The sequence below is a fragment of the Ammodytes marinus genome, assembly GCF_949987685.1.
Source record: "Ammodytes marinus genome assembly, chromosome: 4".
Classification (NCBI taxonomy): domain Eukaryota; kingdom Metazoa; phylum Chordata; class Actinopteri; order Uranoscopiformes; family Ammodytidae; genus Ammodytes; species Ammodytes marinus.
The window spans coordinates 8,836,202-8,857,823 of NC_137233.1; the positions used below are offsets into that span (position 1 = coordinate 8,836,202).

Genomic DNA, 21,622 nt, shown 5'->3' on the forward strand with positions numbered 1-21,622 from the left:
AAATTTCACAGTGAATATTAATTGGAATCTTTTCATTCTCACGGTGCGATCATTTTTTCTGTCAGACAAACGGTTTGCGTGTGAGAGGCAGAAGTTCGGGCTTAGCGTTCATTTGAAAACGCCTCTCTGTTTCATCCCTGAGGGGGAGAGATCACTAACTGCATGCATAACAGCTGTTTGCAATTGAGACACTGATTAGCTGTCAATCACTATAGAGACCTCTGCACCTGTCTGTGACATCATTGGCTAATATGTAGGTCAAACTCCAATCATTAGGATCCATAGAGAGAGAGAGAGGGAGGGAGAGACACACACACACACACATACACACACACACACACACACACACGCACACACATGCACACACACGCACACACACACTCACACACACACACACACACACACACGCACGCACGCACGCGCACACACACACACACACACACACCCTACACATACCACAGAGACACACACACCACACAGACACACACACACACACACACACACACACACACACACACACACACACACACACACACACACACACACACACACACACACACACACACACACACACACACACACACACACACACACACACAAAATTCAAGTAGCAGTTACTCAGTCAGTTTTCATCCAATAAACTTCATACCACATTCTACATGTTCAGCTCCTTCAGGGCATTACATGGTAGTATCCTGATTGAGCTGAACACAGGGTTGGGGGTTCAATTCCCCGCTCCAACACCAAATTTTAGACTTCACCGGATTTTCTTAAAATTTTGCACAGATGTTGATTATGACTCAGAGATGACATCACAAGAGTTTAGAGGTCAAAGGTCAAATTTCAAGGTCACTGTGACGTTGCCTTTTGTGACTGCATTCTCATGAACGCTTCCACGGTTTTTCTTCAAATTTTGCACAAATGTTGATTCTGACTCATTGATGACCTCATACGATTGTAGAGGTCAAAGGTCAAATGTCAAAGTCACTGTGACCTTGATTATTATGAACGCATTATCTCGTGAACGCTTTTGGGGATTTTGTTGTGCACAAATATACATGTCACTTCACTATCTGCATCAGCGATTGTACTGCAACGTTCCCGTGTCTTGGACAGCTACGTACACATTTTTTTAATGTTGCTCCAGTTAATGATAAAATTTGGTTTCCCCAACCCCTCAAAATAAAAGAAGACGTCATTGAAATATGGAAAAGAGATAGGGTTCCAATTTAGGGTCAGGTGATAGTGTGTGGTGAACGGAAAATGGAAGTGTGTGTGTGTGTGTGTGTGTGTATGTGTGTGTGTGTGAGTGACATCACTTCCTGTCTGTTGATTGACAGCACAATCATCTGTAGATGCGTCGTGTGTTTGAACCAACATGGTGCTCTTTCAAGAGAACAACTGCTGAACACACACACACACACACACACACACACACACACACACACACACACACACACACACACACACACACACACACACACACACACACAACGGACTGCAATCAAGTTGTATTCAGGAATGTGAAACCTATGGATTAACCAAATAAATGCCATTCTATATAGCCTACATCCAGTGGTGTAGTCTATCTTTTTGTAGTGGGTATACTGTGATGATTCCCTCCTAGCCTCTTCTTGAATATGCAGCATAGCATTTGTACATTAAACATATGGCTTACACCGTGATTAGCTTACAATTTTGTTGTTTCTGCATTAGGTGCAGCAAAGGCAAAAACATTTTACACCTTAGCCTGCCTTTAGAAACACAGAGTTTAGGATTTCTATTCCCAGATGAAATTGGGGGGGATTTTTTTTATAGTAAAATACATTGTTACCCACTTTCTGGTGACTCTACAATAGAAAAACACTTGTATGTTCTAGATCGCGGCCCTTCTAGGAGGGTCCCGTTGTATGCCCCCCCGGGAGATTTTTTTTACCTTTTTTAAGTGAAATGCATGAATCTGGTGCACTTTGAGAGGAAAATTAAGAGGCTCAATCTGAAGAATTGTGTGAACAAATAATTTGGAGACACTAGGTCGGGTGAATTAGAAGCTATTGAACAAAGACACTTGGATTTTCCATGAAAATATTAATTTAAATAAAATATTATGCAGGGTCCTCTGGGTTGGGCTTGGTGCTCTTTTTCTTTTATGGGACATATTTCTCTGTAATAGAGTGAATGCATCTAAATGCAGTGAGAGGAACGAAGCAGAAGAACTCTGTTGTCCAGCTATTTTTTTTTCCACAGACAAGGCTGAAAAAGGCTGTATAGACTATACACAGTGCATGGGCAACTGAGGGCAGCCCCATTTAAAAAAATAAATAAACTCAATACACACTGTGCATGGACATGAACGTGACGTGATCAATTAACTTCGGATTACCTCCCAGATGAACTGATTAAATCATTAGGTTATTATCTAGACCAACCAACACATTGTATTCCACATTTTTCTGTATGATACATTACATTTGCATAATATGATGTTAATATCAAACACTAGGCAACTGCATGCTTAGTTCTGGTTAGCTCTGGTTTTCTTTCATGTTACTCAGTGCATGAGTTGACGGGGTGAATCAATCGCCACCTAAGCCTATGAAAACTGCACTGATGATCCGATCTTGAAGTGCTGGCAAAAGTTATGCAAACTGAGAATCTCACATTGGGAGAAAATAAGTCCCTGCGCGCTGGTGAGCTCCGACAGCACCATACACGTCTCCCGAGGGGACTACTGAGCTGAATGTTGCGTCGCGCTGCCAGTAGGCTATTTTCGGGTTGGACATCGCCCTTTCTTTTACCCAACAGTCCGCAATGAAACGGGCCGTTTCATTGCTACCCTGTGATTAATCTGATTAAAAATGTCAATCGTTTGACAGCCCAAATATTTTTAGCTAGAAATGATGGGCCAATCTCTGTTAATTTGCTGCAGTAACTAAGGATGCTGCAGGCAAACAGTCAACAAGAGAGATAATAATTTTGGATGTCTACAAACTAAGAACTTCAACTTCAACTGCCGGTAAGTGGAGTTTTACATTTAACTTGTCTCGTATGAAAATGTTTTAATAAAATACTTTTGAAAACACTTTATACTATTATATACACTTTTATGTCAGTGTTTTCAATGGTTGCATGAGTTGCAGTTGAAATAAAAATGTGTCTGAAACAGAACATAAACGTAAACCAAATGTGATCAATACAATAATACTATATCATGGCCTTATCATTGTGCTAGTGTGAGTATCAAAACGTTTCTTGTTAAACGGCCGCCATCTTGGAAAGCCCGCAGTCGCCTAGGCAACGCACGTCAGCGTCCTCACCCCCGCCCCCTCCTAAAGTTCCCCGTGAGCACACACACACACAAAGTCTGTGGGTCAGCGGCCCCGTAACTGAATTTAATTCCAACACGTAATCAGTATCATGATTCATTGTTCTATCTTCATAACAAACAAAATTTCATGAAAATCGGTTCAGAATTGAGCGAGTTACAGTCTGTTTTTAGTGCAGTATGTGGCTCTGTGCAGAGAGCTGTCACACGCGCACCTAGAGAGAGAGAGAGAGAGAGAGAGAGAGAGATGAGAGAGCGCGATCCAAACAAACTGTACAGCTGTTTATAATAATCATATAAATGCATCTAACCTATATATACATATTGATATGTGCGTGAAAACGTTATTGTAGCCTATCCATGCAGTTCAGTACATTACTGGATGGAGTTAGCTGCTAATCTTTGGCCTGAACTGGGCTTGAGAAACAATCTTGTGTTTAATGTTCGGAATGACAACGGTCCTTGAATGCGTCCCGTATCAGTATCCTGCACGTGCAGCTGCCAAGCTAGAGTTCTTCGCTCGGTCTGAGGTGAGTGATTAACGTCCAACTCTTTCACCATAAAACACGAAGGCTGAGTTGTTTAAAATAATGTTTTATCAGTTATTGTCTTGATAACTATGGGGGTTACACATTGCAGGAAATACACCGTCTCAGCAGCATAACTTGTGTTGTTTTCATGCCAACGGCTTTACAGCCCCTGATAATTGTTAGCACTCGACGGACATTTAGCCGCTAATGTCAACTTTAGCTTTCTAAATTAACAAAGTCAGCCCCCGAACTAAAAAAGAAACGTCTTCTTGTTCACTCTCTAACACTAAGACACCAAAGTTAAGCTGGAAATTCAAAAATTAAAGCTGTCAGTATGTTTAGAGTAGCATACTACCAGTAAATCCTCATATCCCCCTAATAAAAATGTTGTTTGCTGTTTTTGGTATATGTTAGCATGACAGTGGGTTTTAAAGCTAATGCTATAATGCTAATACTCTGTTTGCGTACAGTAGGCCTTCACAGGGCATTTTTTATATAACTTCTAGCAGATAGTACTTTGTCGCGTGTGTGTGTGTGTGTGTGTGTGTGTGTGTGTGTGTGTGCGTGTGTGCGCGTGTGTGTGTGTGCGTGTGTGTGTGTGTCAGTTGGAGAGAGACAGAGCTGTTTAACGGGACAGAACTGAGGGTATTTTGCGCGCGTGTGTGTGTGTGTTGGAGAGAGGGAGAGAGACATGTTGCTAGCTGTTTAACGTGCATAGTAATGTAGAATAATGGGATTTAATGCTGTGTGTGTGTGTGTGTGTGTGTGTGTGTGTGTGTGTGTGTGTGTGTGTGTGTGTGTGTGTGTGTGCTGGTATTGACAACAGAGTAGCCTACATAATTGACTGGATAATTTTACTTTTATTCAGTCCCTTCTGTATAAAAAAAAACATTGATATCCAAAATAAACTTCTGATTAGTGAATAGTTTGCACACCTAATCTGCATTATAACCTAAGCTCCGTGTGTGTGTGTGCGTCACTTGGTCTAGCTGATAATTGCTGTGTCCAGAGAGAGAGAGACATGTTGCTAGCTGTTTGACGTGCATACTCATGTAGAATAATGTATTTTGTGTGTGTGTGAACTAGCTAGTTGTAGTGTGTGTGTCATGCTTTGTTGGTGAGTAATGTAGAATATGAGCTGGTATTGACAACAGAGTAGCCTACATAATTGACTGGATAATTTTACTTTTATTCAGTCCCTTCTGTATAAAAAAAACATTGATATCCAAAATAAACTTCTGATTAGTGAATAGTTCGCACACCTAATCTGCATTATAACCTAAGCTCCTTGTGTGTGTGTGTGTGTGTGTCTGTCTGTCTGTCTGTCTGTAAGATGACCCAGGATGCCTGACTGGAGTTGCACAACACTGTTTTGGATACCAATACAATAATTTCAGTAATTGGTTTGTTTAGGCCTATATACAGGGTATTTTTAAAATAACTTTGGCTAGCAGATAGTTATAGTGTTTGTGTCATGTTGCTAGCTGTACACACATACTCATAGAATGAGGAGTCAAGACATGTCTAACATCTTTTTTTTATCTCCTTTTAGAAAAGAACAAGGAGAATAATTGTGCTTAACTGGTGAGTAAAGGAGAATGTGTGCTGGTATTGACAACATAATACATCATTGACTGGATAATTTTACTTTTATTCAGTCCCTTCTGTATAATCACCAAACATTTACACATTGATGTACAAAAAACACATATCGTAAGTGAATAGTTTGCACCCCTAATTTGCATTATGCCCAGGGGGCAAAGTAGGTTTGTAGACATGGAATGTTGTAAAAGTTTTTTCACCAGAAAGTATATGTAGGGCATTCAAGGATCACAACCTGGGTGGACAACCTGGTAATAGCAAATCAGGGCCATGGTTTAAGGCGAGAGACTGCAGGTGAATGGGGTAACATATTTAATGTATAGATATCACAAAACTTTACCAGTGGATTACTGACATTAGAACAATTACTTTTTGTATTTTTGTTTTTTAAGAAATGTTTGAATAAATATGAAAATCTGGCAATACAGAACAGATTTTGGATACAGCCTTTTTTATTCTAAAAAACTGAATAATACTATACTAGGTCTTAAAATCTATTTTTGTGTTTTTAAGAACAGAATGTCTGACAAATCAGAGTAAGAATGATTATTGAAAGTTTAGTTAACTTCTTTAGAAGTTGGGAATACTGGAAAAAAAAATGTTGAGATAATGTCCTGACTCCCATTGTCTGTCTGTCCATCATAGGAGAGGCATCCCTTTCATTGTTACTGAGGCAAATAGCTTTTTGTGATATCCAACTAAACTTTCAATAATCATTCTTTGCACTATACCAAAGGTTATTGCAGAAGGATTTGCTCATATGTTGTTCATTGTCTTATTTATGAAACATTTTCTTCTTAAAAACATGATCAAAATGCATTGTTATGACCTGTATATAGTGTTTCTCTATTTATATATAAAAAAGGCTGTATCCAAAATCTGTTCTGTAATGACTTTGGACATATTGTAAAAACGAAATAATATAAATTTGACCTCTGGCTTTACCCAACATCCAGATAATGGATTTTTAAAGAGATGCAAATATACACATACAGTCCCCTCCAATAGTATTGGAACGGTGAGGCCAATTACTTTATTTTTGCTGTAGACTGGAAACATTTGGGTTTGACACCAAACGATGAATATGAGACTAGATCAACATTTCAGGTTTCATTTCCAGGTATTCACATCTGGATCCGATACACAACTTAGAAGATAGCATTTTTTGAAAAGGAACACCACATTTTTAGGCGAGCAGAAGTATAGGAACAGATAGACTTTAAATAAATTAAAGTGAATAAAACGTAATATGTTGTCGCAAATCCATTGCTTGCAATAACTGCATCAAGCCTGTGACCCAGTGACATCACCAAACTTTTACATTCTTCTTTTGTGATGCTTTTCCAGGCTTTCAATGCAGCCTCATTCAGTTGCTGTTTGTGTTAGGGGGTTACTCTCTTAAGTCTCCTCTTTGGCAGGTAAAATGCATGCTCTATAGGGTTTAAGTCTGGAGATTGACATGGCCAGTCTATAACCTTCCACTTCTTGCCCCTGATTAACTCCTTTGTTGTGTTTTGGATCATTATCTTGATGCATGATGGAGGATCTTCCAATCAGTTTGGTTGCATCTTTCCTTAAATTGGCAGACAAAATGTTTCTGTAGACTTAGGTTGCGTTCCGAATCGCATACTCTTTCTTTTTTCTATTCTACATACTACATCCGACGATAAAAAGAATCTAGTTAGGATGCAGTAGACATACTATTGGGACATACTTTTCTCTCTTATTTCATCATAACATTGCGCCTTGATCTTGCCTCTTGCTTTTATATCCGTCGCATCCCCGTTTGTTTTCATAACATGGACCTATAGGCTTCGTCGATGTTACGTCACTTCACGTGCGCACTGGATTGTGGGTCAGAATCGCCCAAATAGGATGCACTTTTCAACACTAACAATCTTGGCCGCATGAAGTAGACCATCCGGGTATTCTAACCATCCTAAATCTGGCCACAAGAATCGGGACATCCTAAATCTTTTTTCTACATACTATATAGTAGAAAGTATGCGATTCGGAACGCAACCATAGAGTTCATTTTGCTGTTGCCATCATGTGTTACATCATCAATGAAGATTAATGAGCCCATCCGAGAAGAAGCCATGCAAGCCCAAGCCATGACATTGCCTCCACCGTGTTTCACAGATGAGCTTGTATGTTTGGGATTATGAGCAGATTCTTTCTTTCTCTAAACTTTAGCCTTTCCATCACTTTGGTAAAGGTGCATCTTGACAACAACACAGTAACACATGATGGCAACAGCAAAATGAACTCAGAAGTATACAGGAACATTTTGTCTGCCAATTTAAAGAAAGATGCAACCAAACTGATTGGAAGATCCTTCATCATGCAGCAAGATAATGATCCAAAAAAAACTGCAAAAACAACAGAGGAGTTCATCAGGGGCAAAGAAATGTGAGGGGTGTACACACACACACACACACACACACACACTCACACACATATATATGTGGGGGTTTGTGGACGTATTACCTGCTGCTACTTCACACTCCATCCTCACACTGGGCCTCATTGCATCCAACGAGCGCATGCATATGGCTATTATAATTTATATACTACACATAATATACTCTGGCTTTACCCAACATCTAGATAATTGATTTTTAAAGAGATGCAAATATACACATAATGAGTTGGATATTGCAAATGTGCATATTTATTCGAACCTTTCTGAAAAAAATACAGAAAATAATTGTTCTGTCAGTAATCAACTGGCAACATTTCATGGTTTAAGATAAACCCTCTTGCTTTCCAGTACGTAGCTCACCAGATTGTAATCCTTGAGGGTCCTAGATATTATTTATAGAGAACAACCTTTTACAACAATCCATGTCTGTTTTCTGAAAAAAGGGTGTTTTGCCCCCTGGGTATTATTAACCTAAGCTCCTTCATGGACAAAATTAGGACTGTATCAACAAATCCATAAACATCAATTTATAAAAGTTTCATTATTGATTCATTGTGTCGCATGATAAGAGTGGAGATAGATAATACACAAACAAAGCATGATGTCTGCATCACTGCTTCAGTGTCCCACCACCTGTCCACTACTGCTACAGGGGCTGGCAGTGCAATGACAGCGCTGAGCCAGCCATGTGTATTAGCTTATTATTTAATTTAACACGCTAGTGTACTGATAGTAGGAAGTTACCAAGACGTCCCACCACAGTGAAAAGCAGGACCAATTTACACTTGATTTGTACCTGTTCTTCATGAACAGCTTTTTGATAAGAGTGTAATGAGTTAAGTCACTGGCAGCGGGCTGTGTGTTTGCAGATAATGTATGTGTGTCTCTCTCACATACGCTCCCTGCTGTCAAACAGAGAAACCGAGAGCGACGTGGATGATAGGCAGCCATATAGACCTACTAGGTATTCAGTCCAACACCTGTTGTTCAGCAGTTTATGTGGTGGCACCCACCCGCTCTATTCATTAACTAAATGCTGTTTAACAGTGGCGCAGCACCGTTCCTTAACATAGGGAAAAGACTGTTACTGCTCAATGAAATAAAGATAATTTGCTGACTAATTGTATTGTAAAAACAAAACAATATAGAATATTTGATCTATTATGGCCAGCCCTACATGCAATTAGGCAACTATTTCTGCAATTGCTAGGAAGAATGTATTTCAAATTAATAATTGTTTTCCACTCTCTGTTTTCCAGACGCCTGGTCTTGTACCCTGACTCTACCATCCCAACCCCCAACCCCTTTGACCGCTTCTTGTTGCAGATTCACAGTCTGGGCAAGCGGTCGCTTTCTGCTCTGTCTGTACTCTCTGCTAAATCTGTCTTCTCTCTCCCTGTGTCACGCTCTGACTGAGAAGTACTAGTCAGTATTCCCGGGGACATTCAGATCTACCTCCCCAAAGCTTGCTTGCTCTCTCTACCCTTGTATCAAAATCCAGATTTCTCTCTTCTTTTATTCACCTCTGACTGAGTCTGAGACTAGTCAGTTTGCAGAAAAAAACCTTTGAAGCAAATCTTTTTGACGCAAACCTTTTTTGAAGCAAAACTTTTTGACGCAAACCTTTCTCAAACCTTTTGAGAAAAAACCTTTCTCAAACGTTTTCAGAAAAAACCTTTGATAAGCAAACCTTTTGAGAACTTTGAACCTTTGAGAAATCAGAGACCATGCCAAAAAAAGGAAAGAAATCTCAAGCTTCAAAAGTACGCTGGCTGAAGTTAAGTGAGTTTCTATCCTCAAAACAAGCTGAACCTGTGGAACATTCTGATCCTTACAGCAACAGAGAGGTAAATGTTTCTGAGCCTTCTAATGCTAATGTGACATGTGAGTTAGCATCCCGCAGCCAGAACCATTATACATATCATGATGCCAACAACAGTCAGTGCTCCTGTAACTCTGCAACATTTTTAGCTTTCCTGCACGAGTTAAGTCACCTTAAAAGCGCAGACCTTGATCTTGTTTTAGATCGTGGCTATTCAATGTATGTGGAAACAGTGGAACAGTTGATAAAAGATGGAAGGATAGTTCATGGACATTTGAATAGAGATGAAATTCCTGAGGTTGTACGTGGCTACAGACTGCATCACATAATGACAAAATGTAACTCAATGTATGGAATGTTTACATCTACTCCTGCAGAAGGCGACTTCTTAAACCTTTCAGACGGACTTCAGTGCTTGACATCTGGAGTGAACTTCGCTCTGTTGGTAATGAGCCATGTCTTCATTGCTGTTTTCCGAGACCAGCAAGCAAGGTATGGATTTTTTGACCCACACACAAGACGACCTGATGGCCTTCCCATTGGCCCAGACAGTACTGGAACAGCTGTCATGTTCACTTTCAACCATTTAAGAGATCTGCAAACCAAACTTTGCACAATCTTTACCTTGTTAGGCACCAGCCCAGAGGCTCCTTATGAACTAATCCCTGTGCTTTTTCAGAGTGTAGATGAAGCCTCTGTGAATGAAAATGTTGTTCACGTAAACTCTAATGCAGACACTGCTGTTTTACACACGAGGGGGCATATCGATAACACTACGGTCAGTGTTACACAGCCTGACATTGAAATGTCTTTGCCGTCAAGCTCAGTTACAGAGTCTACACCCTGTGCTGACATGCAATCAGATGTGGTTGTTCAAAGTGTAGAGGAAATCTCTGTAGAAGAAAATGTGGCTCATGTCGATGCAAATGCAGAAGTTTCACACATGAGGGAGCAGAACGTTCACACTATTTCCAGTGTAACACAGCCTGAAACTGAGATGTTGTTGCCATCATGCTCAGATACAGCCTATACCCCCTATGCAGACGTTACATCAGATTCAAGTGAATTAATACATGTGTGTAGCAATGCAGGTTCAGAATGTTATACATTAGATAATCCAGAAAAGGACCACAGAGCTATACCAAATCTATCTAAACTTCCCAAACATGCAAGGATAAAGTATAAAAGAAGAATGATGGCTGCAGAGAAGGCAAAGGCAAAACATGACAAAAACACTGAAACTCCCCTCCAAAAGAAAAAGAGGAAAGAGAGGGAAAGGTACGCTAAAGAAGTGAGCAAATCCCATGACAATTCTTACAGAAAAAGAAAGAAGTCCTACACAACTTCTCGCTATCAACACGACTCCGACTTCCGGCAGAGGCAGAAGCATAACTTAACAAATCGTTACAGGCAAGACGAAAGATTTAAGGACAAGCGAAGGTCGTATATAACCAATCGTTACAGGCAAAGCGAAAGCTTTAAGCAGAAGCAGAGGTCGTATATAACCAACCGTTACAGGCAAAGCGAAAGCTTTAAGCAGAAGCAAAGGTCGTATATAACCAACCGTTACAGGCAAAGCGAAAGCTTTAAGGACAAGCAAAGGTCGTATATAACCAACCGTTACAGGCAAAGTGAAAGCTTCAAGCAGAAGCAGAGGTCATACACATGCACCCGCTATCGCTTAGATGCTCGTTTCAGACAAACTAAAAAGTCTAATGTAACCACTCGTTATGCAAAGGACCCTGCATTTAGAGCCAGACAGAAAGAAACAATGAGACAACGCATGAGAAACAAATACCAAAGCAATCGTGCATTTGGAATGACTCATCGCATGAACTGTGCGATGAGAATAAGACAAAAATACAGACGCATGCAAAGAAGGCAAAACCAAAGGGATGACAGTCCTATTAGAGATTCTATGGATGACAGTCTCATTAGAGATGCGATGGAAGACATGCAGATGCGAGATGCTATAGAAGTTTTTCGATCCAATATCAAAAAGGCCCCAATACATGGCTGCACGTGCTGCCATCGATCTTTGTTTCCAAATCAAGTGAAATGTTGCAATAGATCAAAGTACAATACAAATCCACTTGTTGCTCAAACCTGCCTGACAGGGAAGTTTGTTCATGTCTGTACTGATGAGTGTCAAAATGCTCAACAATGCACAGTACCAGCTGAAAGAAAAAAAGAGTGGATCTGTCACACTTGCCATGAGCACCTTAAAACTGGAAGTATGCCACCACTTGCCATAGCTAACAATCTAGAACTAGCAGATATTCCCACTGAACTCTGTGATTTAAACATTTTGGAGAGGCATCTCATTTCCAAATGCATAACATTCGCCAAAATTATCCCACTCCCGAAGGGAGGTCAGCGCCAGATTTGTGGAAACTTGGTCTGCGTCCCATCAGAAGTACAAGAAACGGTAAATGCCTTACCGAGACTAAGAAGTGAGTCTCAGGTCATGAGAGTTAAACTTAAGAGGAAATTGTGCTATACCGGCCATCAACTTTACCAAAGTGTAACATGGACTAAACTAGTGAGGGCTTTGCTTAAACTAAAAGAGGTCCATCCGCAGTATACTGACATAACAATCCGAGATGAGGAAGAGCTTTGTGACCCATTAATTGATGAGGAAGCAAATGACTCGGATGAGGAAAACATGGATGATACGGACTATAATGTTGAAGATATGATGGAAATTGACAGCTTTGAGAACGATGCACTCTTTGAGGCAGAAATGGATTCTGAGAACGATGAACAGGATACAAATAGTCAGTTGTCTGATGGTCAGCAACCACAGCAGCAGTCTGAAAATATTGAACAGGAGAGTGATGAACCTAATGGCGCCGTTGCTCTCGAGTCATGTCTACAACCAACTGATTTGACAGATGAAATATTAAGTTTTAGTGAGGGAATCTACTCGGTTGCACCCGCTGAGGGAAACAAACCAGTAAGCTTTTTCAAAACTCCTAACCTAGAGGCAATGGCTTTTCCCGTTCAGTTTCCCACTGGTAAAAACACTCTAGACGAAAACCGTCGCAAAACAATAACACCCTGCAGTTATTTCAAAACTAGACTTTGCTGTGCAGACAACCGTTTTGCTAGGGATACAAACTATCTCTTTTTCGCTCAGTTTGTAAGCGAAATACATCAGGCCACTTCCAGCATGTCAATACAGCTGCGTAAAGCAAAACCTTTTACACGAGATGGTCGCAAAATAACCAATGCAATGTTGCAGAACAAGCATGAGGTTGAAAAACTTGTGCGTAACAAAGATGCAATCCGATTCATGACACCACTCAGAGGCTCCCCCGCGTTTTGGGAGAAGACGACCAAAGATTTATTCTCGATGATTCGTCAGATGGGGACGCCAACATTCTTTCTTACATTTTCTGCTGCTGAAATGCGCTGGAAAGAGGTTATTACAGCCATTAAAGCTCAACAAGGCGAACAAGTGAATTTTGATGCACTCGATTGGCAGGCGAAAGCGTCCATCTTAAGATCAAACCCGGTGACCTCTATGCGACTTTTTGACAAACGTGTTGAGGCTCTGTTCAGAGATTTGATACTGTCACCCGCTCAACCCATCGGTAAAGTGGTGGACTGGTTTTTGAGATTGGAATTTCAGCACCGTGGAAGCCCACACATACACTGTCTCGTATGGGTAGAAGGAGCTCCTGTGTTTGAAGAAGACTCTGATCAGACGGTTTGTGATTTCGTTTCCAAATACATCACAGCTCAGTTGCCTGATCCAAACACACAACCTGAACTGCACAAAAAAGTTACAGAAGTTCAGATGCACAGCAAAACACATTCAAAGACATGTGTTAAATATTCCAATGCCAACTGCCGTTTTGGATTTCCTAAAATCCCAGCCCCAGAAACCATGATAATACGATCTAAAGTATTGGAAGATGAAGATGAGAGAGAGTTGGTGGCAATAAGAAAGCTCAACGCACTAAAGCGGTTAAACGATGTAGCTGAGAGCGCATCTCTGACTTTAGAACAGATGTTGGCGTCATGTGACCTCACGGTTGAGGAATACATAGAATGCCTGTGTATTAAAGCCAAAGCAAGTGAGGTGGTTCTAAAGCGTGATCCAAAAGACTCGTGGGTAAATGGATACAATCCTGCCCTCCTTGAAGCCTGGGATGCTAATTTAGATATACAGTTCATTCTCAACCCTTACTCGTGTATCATGTACATCTGCAGCTACATCAGCAAAGCTGAACACGGTTTAAGTGAATACCTCAAATCAATGATTCAAAATTCAAGTCATGAAAATGTAAATGAGAGCGATGAGATGAAACTGGTAATGCAGGCGTACTCTAAGAAAAGAGAGGTCAGTGCTCAAGAGTGTGTGGCCCGTGCATGTGGTCTACGCATGAAACAGTGTTCACGCCAGGTCATATTTGTACAGACTGATGACAACGCGCTAAAAATGAGTTACCCCATGTCCTTCCTAGAGAACAGAACGCCAGACTCTGTTAATTTGTGGATGAACGGATTACCTGACAAGTACCAATGCAGACCAGAAACTCCAGACTTTGAGGCAATGTGCTTGGCCGATTTTGCTTCCACTTGTAGAATTGTCTATGGCAAACAGGCAAAAGGTCCCAACGTAGTGCCCCTACTGAATGAGATGGGATTTGTTCAGAGAAGAACAAACGGTAAACCCGCTGTTATTAAATATCGTTGTTTCTCACAGGAGAAGAATCCTGAGGAATTTCACGGCACATTACTAAAGCTTTACGTCCCGTATCGCGCACAGACGGAGCTAAAATCCATACACTACCCCACCAACCAGTCCTTCCACGAACGTGCTGGCATTTGGATACGAGGTACAGAGCGCCCTGAGATGGTGTCTTGTGTCGTGAAACGAAACCGAGAAAAATATGAAAAACACAGGGAAGACATTGATAGTGCCATCGCAGAGTTTGAACAGAATGGTGTTATAATAAACGAATGGTGTAATCTGGCTCCCGAATGTGAACTACAAAGGTTAGAATGCATTGAGGAACTTGAAGCAAGACCAGCTGATGAGGATAACGTGCAAGAGAACGTGCCGGACTATAATCTGAGGACAGAAAACAGACCAGAAGTTGCCATCATGAGAGAAGCCCCTGAGATAGATCCCGCAATGTTGCGGCAAATGTATCAAAATTTAAACCAAAAGCAAGCGTCCGTTTTCTACGCCATCAGAGACTGGAGCATAAAACGCGTCTGTGGTTTAAATGTGGAACCGTTCTTCTATTTCATTAACGGTGGTGCTGGAACAGGCAAGTCTCATCTTATCAAATGCATCCACGCAGAAGCATCCAAAATATTGTCTAGGCTTCCACGTAATGCAGAGGAATCGGACATGTCAAAACCTACCGTCCTGTTAACCGCGTTTACTGGCACCGCCGCTTTCAACATTTCAGGCACAACATTGCATTGTCTCCTAAAGCTGCCGAGAAGTTTAAAGCCTCCGTTCAATGGTCTTGGTAATAAACTAGATGAAGTCAGGGCAGAGCTTTCAAATGCAGAGATACTCATAATTGATGAAATCAGTATGGTTTCAAAGTCTCTCTTTGCCTATGTCGATGCCAGATTGAAACAAATCAAAGGAAATCACAGACCTTTCGGTGGGATGTGTGTCCTCGCCGTGGGTGATTTCAATCAGCTCCCTCCTGTTCGACAGTCTAAACCGTTGTGCGTCTATGATCCAACTCAGATCGACCTCTGGCGCGACCAATTTCAGATTATCACGTTGACTGAGATTATGCGTCAGAAAGACGACGTCCCATTTGCTGAGATGCTGAACCGCATCCGCGTTAAAGAGAAGGAAGAGGCATTATCCAACCAAGACAAAGCTTTGCTTTCACAGGCTGTCGCTGATCCGGCACACTGTCCAAAAGACATACTCCACGTCTTCGCTACAAATAAACAGGTTGATGCACATAATTCGACATCACTAGAGCGGTTTCACTCTGACATCATAAAGATAGATGCAGACGACTATCGAAAAGATCCCAGAACTGGTAGAATGGCGAGAGAAGCTACACCTTTTAAAGGGGACAATAAAGAGTTACCTGACTCAATTAAAGTTGCTTTAGGCGCTCGTGTCATGCTTACAAGAAATATCAACGTGCAGTCTGGTCTCTGCAATGGAACATTTGCATGTATTGCGAAAATAGTGACCAGTGATGGCGGTAGTGCTTCACACGTCAACAAACTTGGACTAGAACTAGATGTGGCAAGAAATCCCAGCAATATCAGTGCAGCTGATAATATTGTGTACATTGATAGAGATGAAGAAAAACTGAAGCAAAAGGGAGTGGTCCGCAGGCAGTTTCCTTTAAAACTTGCGTTTGCTTGTACAATACACAAGGTTCAAGGCATGACAAGGTCCTCCGCCGCAGTCTCACTAAAAAGCATCTTTGAGCCAGGCATGGCCTATGTTGCTCTCAGCAGAGTTACTTCCCTCAGTGGACTTCATATTCTAGATTTTGATGAGACAAAAATATATGCTAATCCACAAGTCAAAATAGGTCTTGCAGCCATGGCAGAAGCTTCATTTGAACATTTAATGCCTCTACTGAATGTCACAGCGACATTAAACAGGCCAGATATTCTCACCGTCATCCACCACAACACAGAAGGACTTCCGTCTCACATCGCTGATATCAAGAGTCACCATGAACTTCACCTTGCTGATGTCCTGTGTCTAACAGAAACTCACTTACAAGGATCATTTGTCGCTCAAAGTCTCCATTTACAAGGGTACAAGATGTTCAATCGCAACCGAAATGTCTCGTACACAAACTTTCCTGACATGGTTCGCAAAAATGGTGGCGGAGTCGCTATCTATGTAAAAGACCATATACAAGTCCGTGAAAAGCAGTACGTACACAATGCTACTGACATTGAGTTTACAGTTGTCAAGCTTGAAGCCCCATTCAATGCGCTGATCGCTGCTGTTTACAAGCCTCCAAGCTACAGCATACACTCATTCCTTTCCAACTTGCAAAGCCTCTTGGATTCGCTAGAAATTATGGATCATCATCCAATCATAGTCTGCGGAGATTTTAATGAAAATCTGTTGTCCGGAGCAAGCAAGCCGATCCTTGAACTGTTTCAGTCAAAAGGTTACGAGCAACTTATCACAGCCGCTACCACCGACAAAAATACACTCTTGGACCACATTTACATCTCTCGACCACAGTGCTGTCTGCATTCTGGCTTGCTCCAAACTTACTACAGTTACCACAATCCTGTGTACTGTACGATTACCTCAGAAATATTGGAAATGTAAATTGAGAGTATATAACCTGGGTAACCATTGCTAAGTTTAACAAAACTAAGTATTGTGTAATGCATTGATGATTGTAAATCGACTTATTACTTAACATAACATATTACTTGAACAAAACTTAATCCAGAAAAATACTAAATAAAAAAAAAACTAATACATTTGTGGGTGGGATTGTCCTTGTCAGCCAAGCTGTAAAATCTGCTTCGGCTGTTCCAGCCTTTTACAGGCTGGGAGGGAGGGTGGGATGGAGGGACAATCTCACTCAAGATAAATATCAACATGCTTCATTCTAGAAACTTCATTCAAACTTTAAGATCTTCAACAACTTCACCACGTCTGCTTTTATTCAACATTTTCAAAATAAATCCTAACTTCAAAATTCGTCAACATTTCATTAAAAATGATGCAACATTTAAAATCGCTTCTTCTCACTCATACTTCTTCCCCTAAACTTCATTCAACCAATATCCAACCAGCGTCATTTGCAACCGATGACTAAATATTCAATTATATTGTGGGTGGCAAAGCTTAAATAATCCAACTACTACGTATTGAAAAATGGTCGACCCTTTTAAATTGTGAATAAACAATTCTCCCAATATATATATATATATATACATATATATTTATACATATAAAATATAATGGCAGTCCTGAGAAGTGGACAGGAAACTACAAGTAAGTGCTGGTAACTAAGGCATAACTTTGATCATTATCAGTAATTGCGGGAAGTTGTAATGATTCATTATTGCTCCTGCTGCACTCTACATTACTGCTATTTAATACATTTCTTTTTTGTCTGTATATTTGTCTACATAAGTGCCCCACAGTTGTCACTCGGGAGGCCCCTCAGCTCAGAAGTTACACCAGAGTTCTAGAAACACCAACATTGGGCTTCACAGCAGACCTGACAGACATCTACTCAAGGCAGAGAGACCAACCACAGATGTCTGCAAAGCCCTTCATAGTTCTCTGGAACAGTGCCATGTATGTGACTACATATTTTTTTATATTAGTGTTGTATTAAAATCCTCTGCATGTCTATGCTGATTTGGTTGTTGTCACTGTCCGCAGTATTCATTGTAAGTAACATAGAATGCACATTTGGGTTTGGTTTCAGGCTGAGAGGCGGTTGTGATGGATCTGCATCGAGGAAACATGGTGAGACTGGGGCAACAGGAAAATCTAGTGGCAATCAACCCGAGTGGTCATCTTGACCTGGAACAAAGCATTTTGTAAGTAAACTTTCTTTATCTAATGTACCTGTACCTCAAACCATCAGTGACACTCACAATGTGAAAAACATGAAATGATCAATTGCTTCTGATTTTTTCTCACTTGATCTGTGCCAGGCTGAGTCGTCAGCACCATGGAGAGGTCAACTCAAGGCAGTAAAAGACACTTCAACTCTCTGCTTCAAAAACGTAAGTAGATTATATTTAATGCTTTTTTACGCAAACATTTGAACTTGTGTGTTCTACAAGTGATTTAATTAATGTTTTATTATAACATTTACCCCTCATCTTTACAGCAAACTACTCTGAGAGTCTTCTGCAGCAGTATCCTGGAGTCCTCAACTCAACAAAAAAAAGATGCTTCCTGTTAGCTGTCCATCCAGATGGCCACATGACCAACCATCCCATAGGAGAGAATCATATGGACTGAGGAAAAGCAGATAAGGGGCAGGCAGTGCGGCTCCACAACTCTTTACTGAGCATGTAAGAAGATACTTATAAGATTTGACCTTGCTTCTTATGTAAGTGATTAAATGCATATTTGGTTATTTGGTCTTATTGTAAAACATTTTTCTGTTGTTGATCTTCTCTACAGCAATTTCCTTTGGGAGTCCATCTGCTCAACAGAAACAGTCGCTGCCCTTCATCATCTGGCCACTGGAAGAATGACTTGAAGAAGAGACAGTTTCCTTTCCGCTAACCACCGTACAAAGATACACATTGTGTCATCCACATTAGCTACACTGTGCACAAGACTTTCAGACAATCACAGATTCAAACATTAACTAGTCTGTCACACGCAGTCGTCCTGGTAGGGGATCTCTCAAAGACTTGGCCTACCTAAAGGTTTCTTCAATTTTTTTTTTTTCCCTGATAAAGGTTTTTAAGAAGTTTTTCCTGACATGCTTTGAGGGTGTAAGGCTGTAAATATTATATCGGCAGACTTTTATATTTTCCTTTTTCTATGGGGTTAACATTTTTCATGTAACAATAACATTTTAATAAATGGTGAATTAACAGAAATATTCCAACAGACTTTATCTGATTTACTTTGAAGGTGGGCATTATTCAATGTCTCAATGCATTTGTATATGTTTGCATATATGCATAGAGGGTAGCCTACAATGTAACATATATTGGAACGAACATTTTTTACACCTGTTGATTTGATTACACCACTCTATCTTAAGAGGTCAATAAGATTATCATCAATATCCTTTCTGAAATGTTCTGTGTACAGGTTTATCATAAAATAACTGGGACATGAAGGTAAAGTGATAGCAAAAAAGGTCTGAAAAAATACAAGGTTCTTTTAGTTATCAAATTTAAATATTGCGGTTTAAAATAATGATGTAGTGAAATTTTATTTTATGGTGAGAAATAAACACTGAACAAACTAGTGTCTCACTATGTTTCTTCCCGTTTCCGTCTGACGAGGGCAAGTCTTTCAGACTCACGGTTTGCGAGATAGAAGTAGCAGTTTGGAATATATAGCACCATAGGAATATATAGGTTTCTTTATAAATTAGACCTGGTCTCTGTTTTTAGCACAGGATTGGTGGTATAGTGGTTAAAGCCTTGGTCTTGTAATCAGAAAATCACAGGATTGAATCCAGCTTGTGGAATAACATTTTCTACTTATATCATTGTGTGAAGTGGAACATGTCTCATGCTAAGTGTAGATGACACATGAGGTAGAGCTGTTTACCCCGAACAATTTTATTTATTGTTTACCCTGAACTAAAAGTTGGCGGTTCAAGCCCCGGTTACAGCTACATTTTAGACTTACACGGATTTTCTTTTAACTTTGCACAGATCTTTATTATGACTCAATTATGACCTCAGAGTAGTTTAGAGGTCAAATTTCAAGGTCATAATTCATTCATTTTTCATTCATTTTTCATACATTGTATCATTCAATCATTCTGTTGATTCAGATATATTCATCCTTCGTTCTTCATCAACATTCAGCAGTGAAGGGTCAAATTCAGCATCAGCTTCAGCATCAGCGTCAGCATTCACACCGCAATTTCTTCAAGGAATTGCAATTCTAGTTTTTAATATTATTTTATATATTTTGGCACCAGAGCTGATTCAAAAACAAAAATATTTCATATTATATATCAAGCATTCTGCCCATAAAACATTCATTATCTGGTCAATGATCCGATTCCTTTGTGATTTTCTCTATCTATTGCAGGATGTCCATCCTGGGAGAGGGATCCCTTTCTCTGTCAAAATTTCTCAATTTTTTAATCCCGATAAAGGGTTTTTACTGGGAGTTTTTTCTCAGCCGAGCTAACGGTCTAAGGGCAGAGGGTGTCATACTGTATGGAATGTAAAGCCCACTGAGGCAAATGTCTATTTGCGATATTGGGCTATACAAATAAAACTGATTTGATTTGATACAAGAAGCAGTGGACTTTCTAACAGTCTTCACTTTGGAAGGGTCTGGGATGCTGCTGAGGATTAAAAAAAAAGTAGTAGTGTGTGAGTGTAAGGAAGATGGAGAGGCACAAAAATGAAAGAACTTCAAATAAACTGGTCTGTACCTGGGTGTGAACGCAGAGGCTGATCAGCCACGGGTCAGTGACTGTACGCACACAAAAGGGATGTAAGGTACGACGTCGTGATGACATTTAGATGATATTTTCACGGGCAAAATTAAGTTGTAGCTTGAAGGCTACATGCATGCTCTGAACCTGATGGGCTCTAAAAGTCAAACACAAAAACAAATTAAATCTTTTACTTGGATGAAGGACAGTGTGTAATTTATTCATTGCTCTTTAAAAGACTTTTAATAAGATTTTTATTTTATATTTTTTTGGCATTTTCAAGCTTTATTAGATAGTACAGAGTTGAAATGGGGAGACAGAGAAAGAGGGGGGATGACCTGCAGTAAAGGTCCACGGGTCGGATTTGAACCCGCGACCACTGCAACGAAGGCCGGAGTCATAAAACTGATAGCGCTCTATCCACTACTACGCCACCGGAGCACCCCTTAATAAGAGTTTTAATGGTGAGGACAATTACTGCCCTGCCGTTATTCTTTCAAGGTAGTTAATTCTTTCACATTTAACTATAAATGTGTATGCACGTCGCTTGCACACACACTTACTTTTGGGGACCTTTACTAACATTAATTTCCTGTTAATTCATAACATAACCAGTATTTTCCGAAAACTTAACCTTAGTTAACCTTTATCTTGCTTACCCAAAATTCTGTACTTTACCAATTTAAGACATGGAGACAGCTTTTGTACCCAATTGCACACGCCGTCTCAAATGAATGGTCTAAGGCCTCCACACACATCCTGCGTCTACCTCTGGAGCGCGTCGCGTTACCTTACTGCTGCCTCTCTCGGACTTTTCTCGGACAC

At 40.4% G+C, this 21,622-nt stretch overlaps 1 protein-coding gene across 2 annotated transcripts; it reads left to right on the plus strand.

Moving 5' to 3' along the window:
- The first annotated feature begins 5,405 nt into the window (after positions 1–5,405).
- On the plus strand, positions 5,406–19,574 carry LOC307249805 (uncharacterized protein). 2 transcript variants are annotated; one of them, XR_013844848.1, is made up of 8 exons: positions 5,406–5,439; positions 9,142–9,729; positions 10,082–10,196; positions 17,828–17,994; positions 18,128–18,242; positions 18,360–18,431; positions 18,539–18,725; positions 18,838–19,574. XR_013844848.1 is itself a non-coding variant. In XM_080026656.1 (5 exons), the coding sequence occupies exon 1, from the start codon at positions 10,273–10,275 to the stop codon at positions 17,005–17,007; it is 6,735 nt and encodes a 2,244-aa protein (XP_079882782.1). In that variant the 5' UTR covers positions 10,223–10,272; the 3' UTR covers positions 17,008–17,994; positions 18,128–18,242; positions 18,360–18,431; positions 18,539–18,725; positions 18,838–19,574. The 2 variants fall into 2 exon arrangements, 1 of the variants encoding a protein (XP_079882782.1); XM_080026656.1 differs by lacking the exons at positions 5,406–5,439; positions 9,142–9,729; positions 10,082–10,196 and having other exon boundaries at positions 10,223–17,994.
- The last annotated feature ends 2,048 nt before the right edge of the window (positions 19,575–21,622 follow it).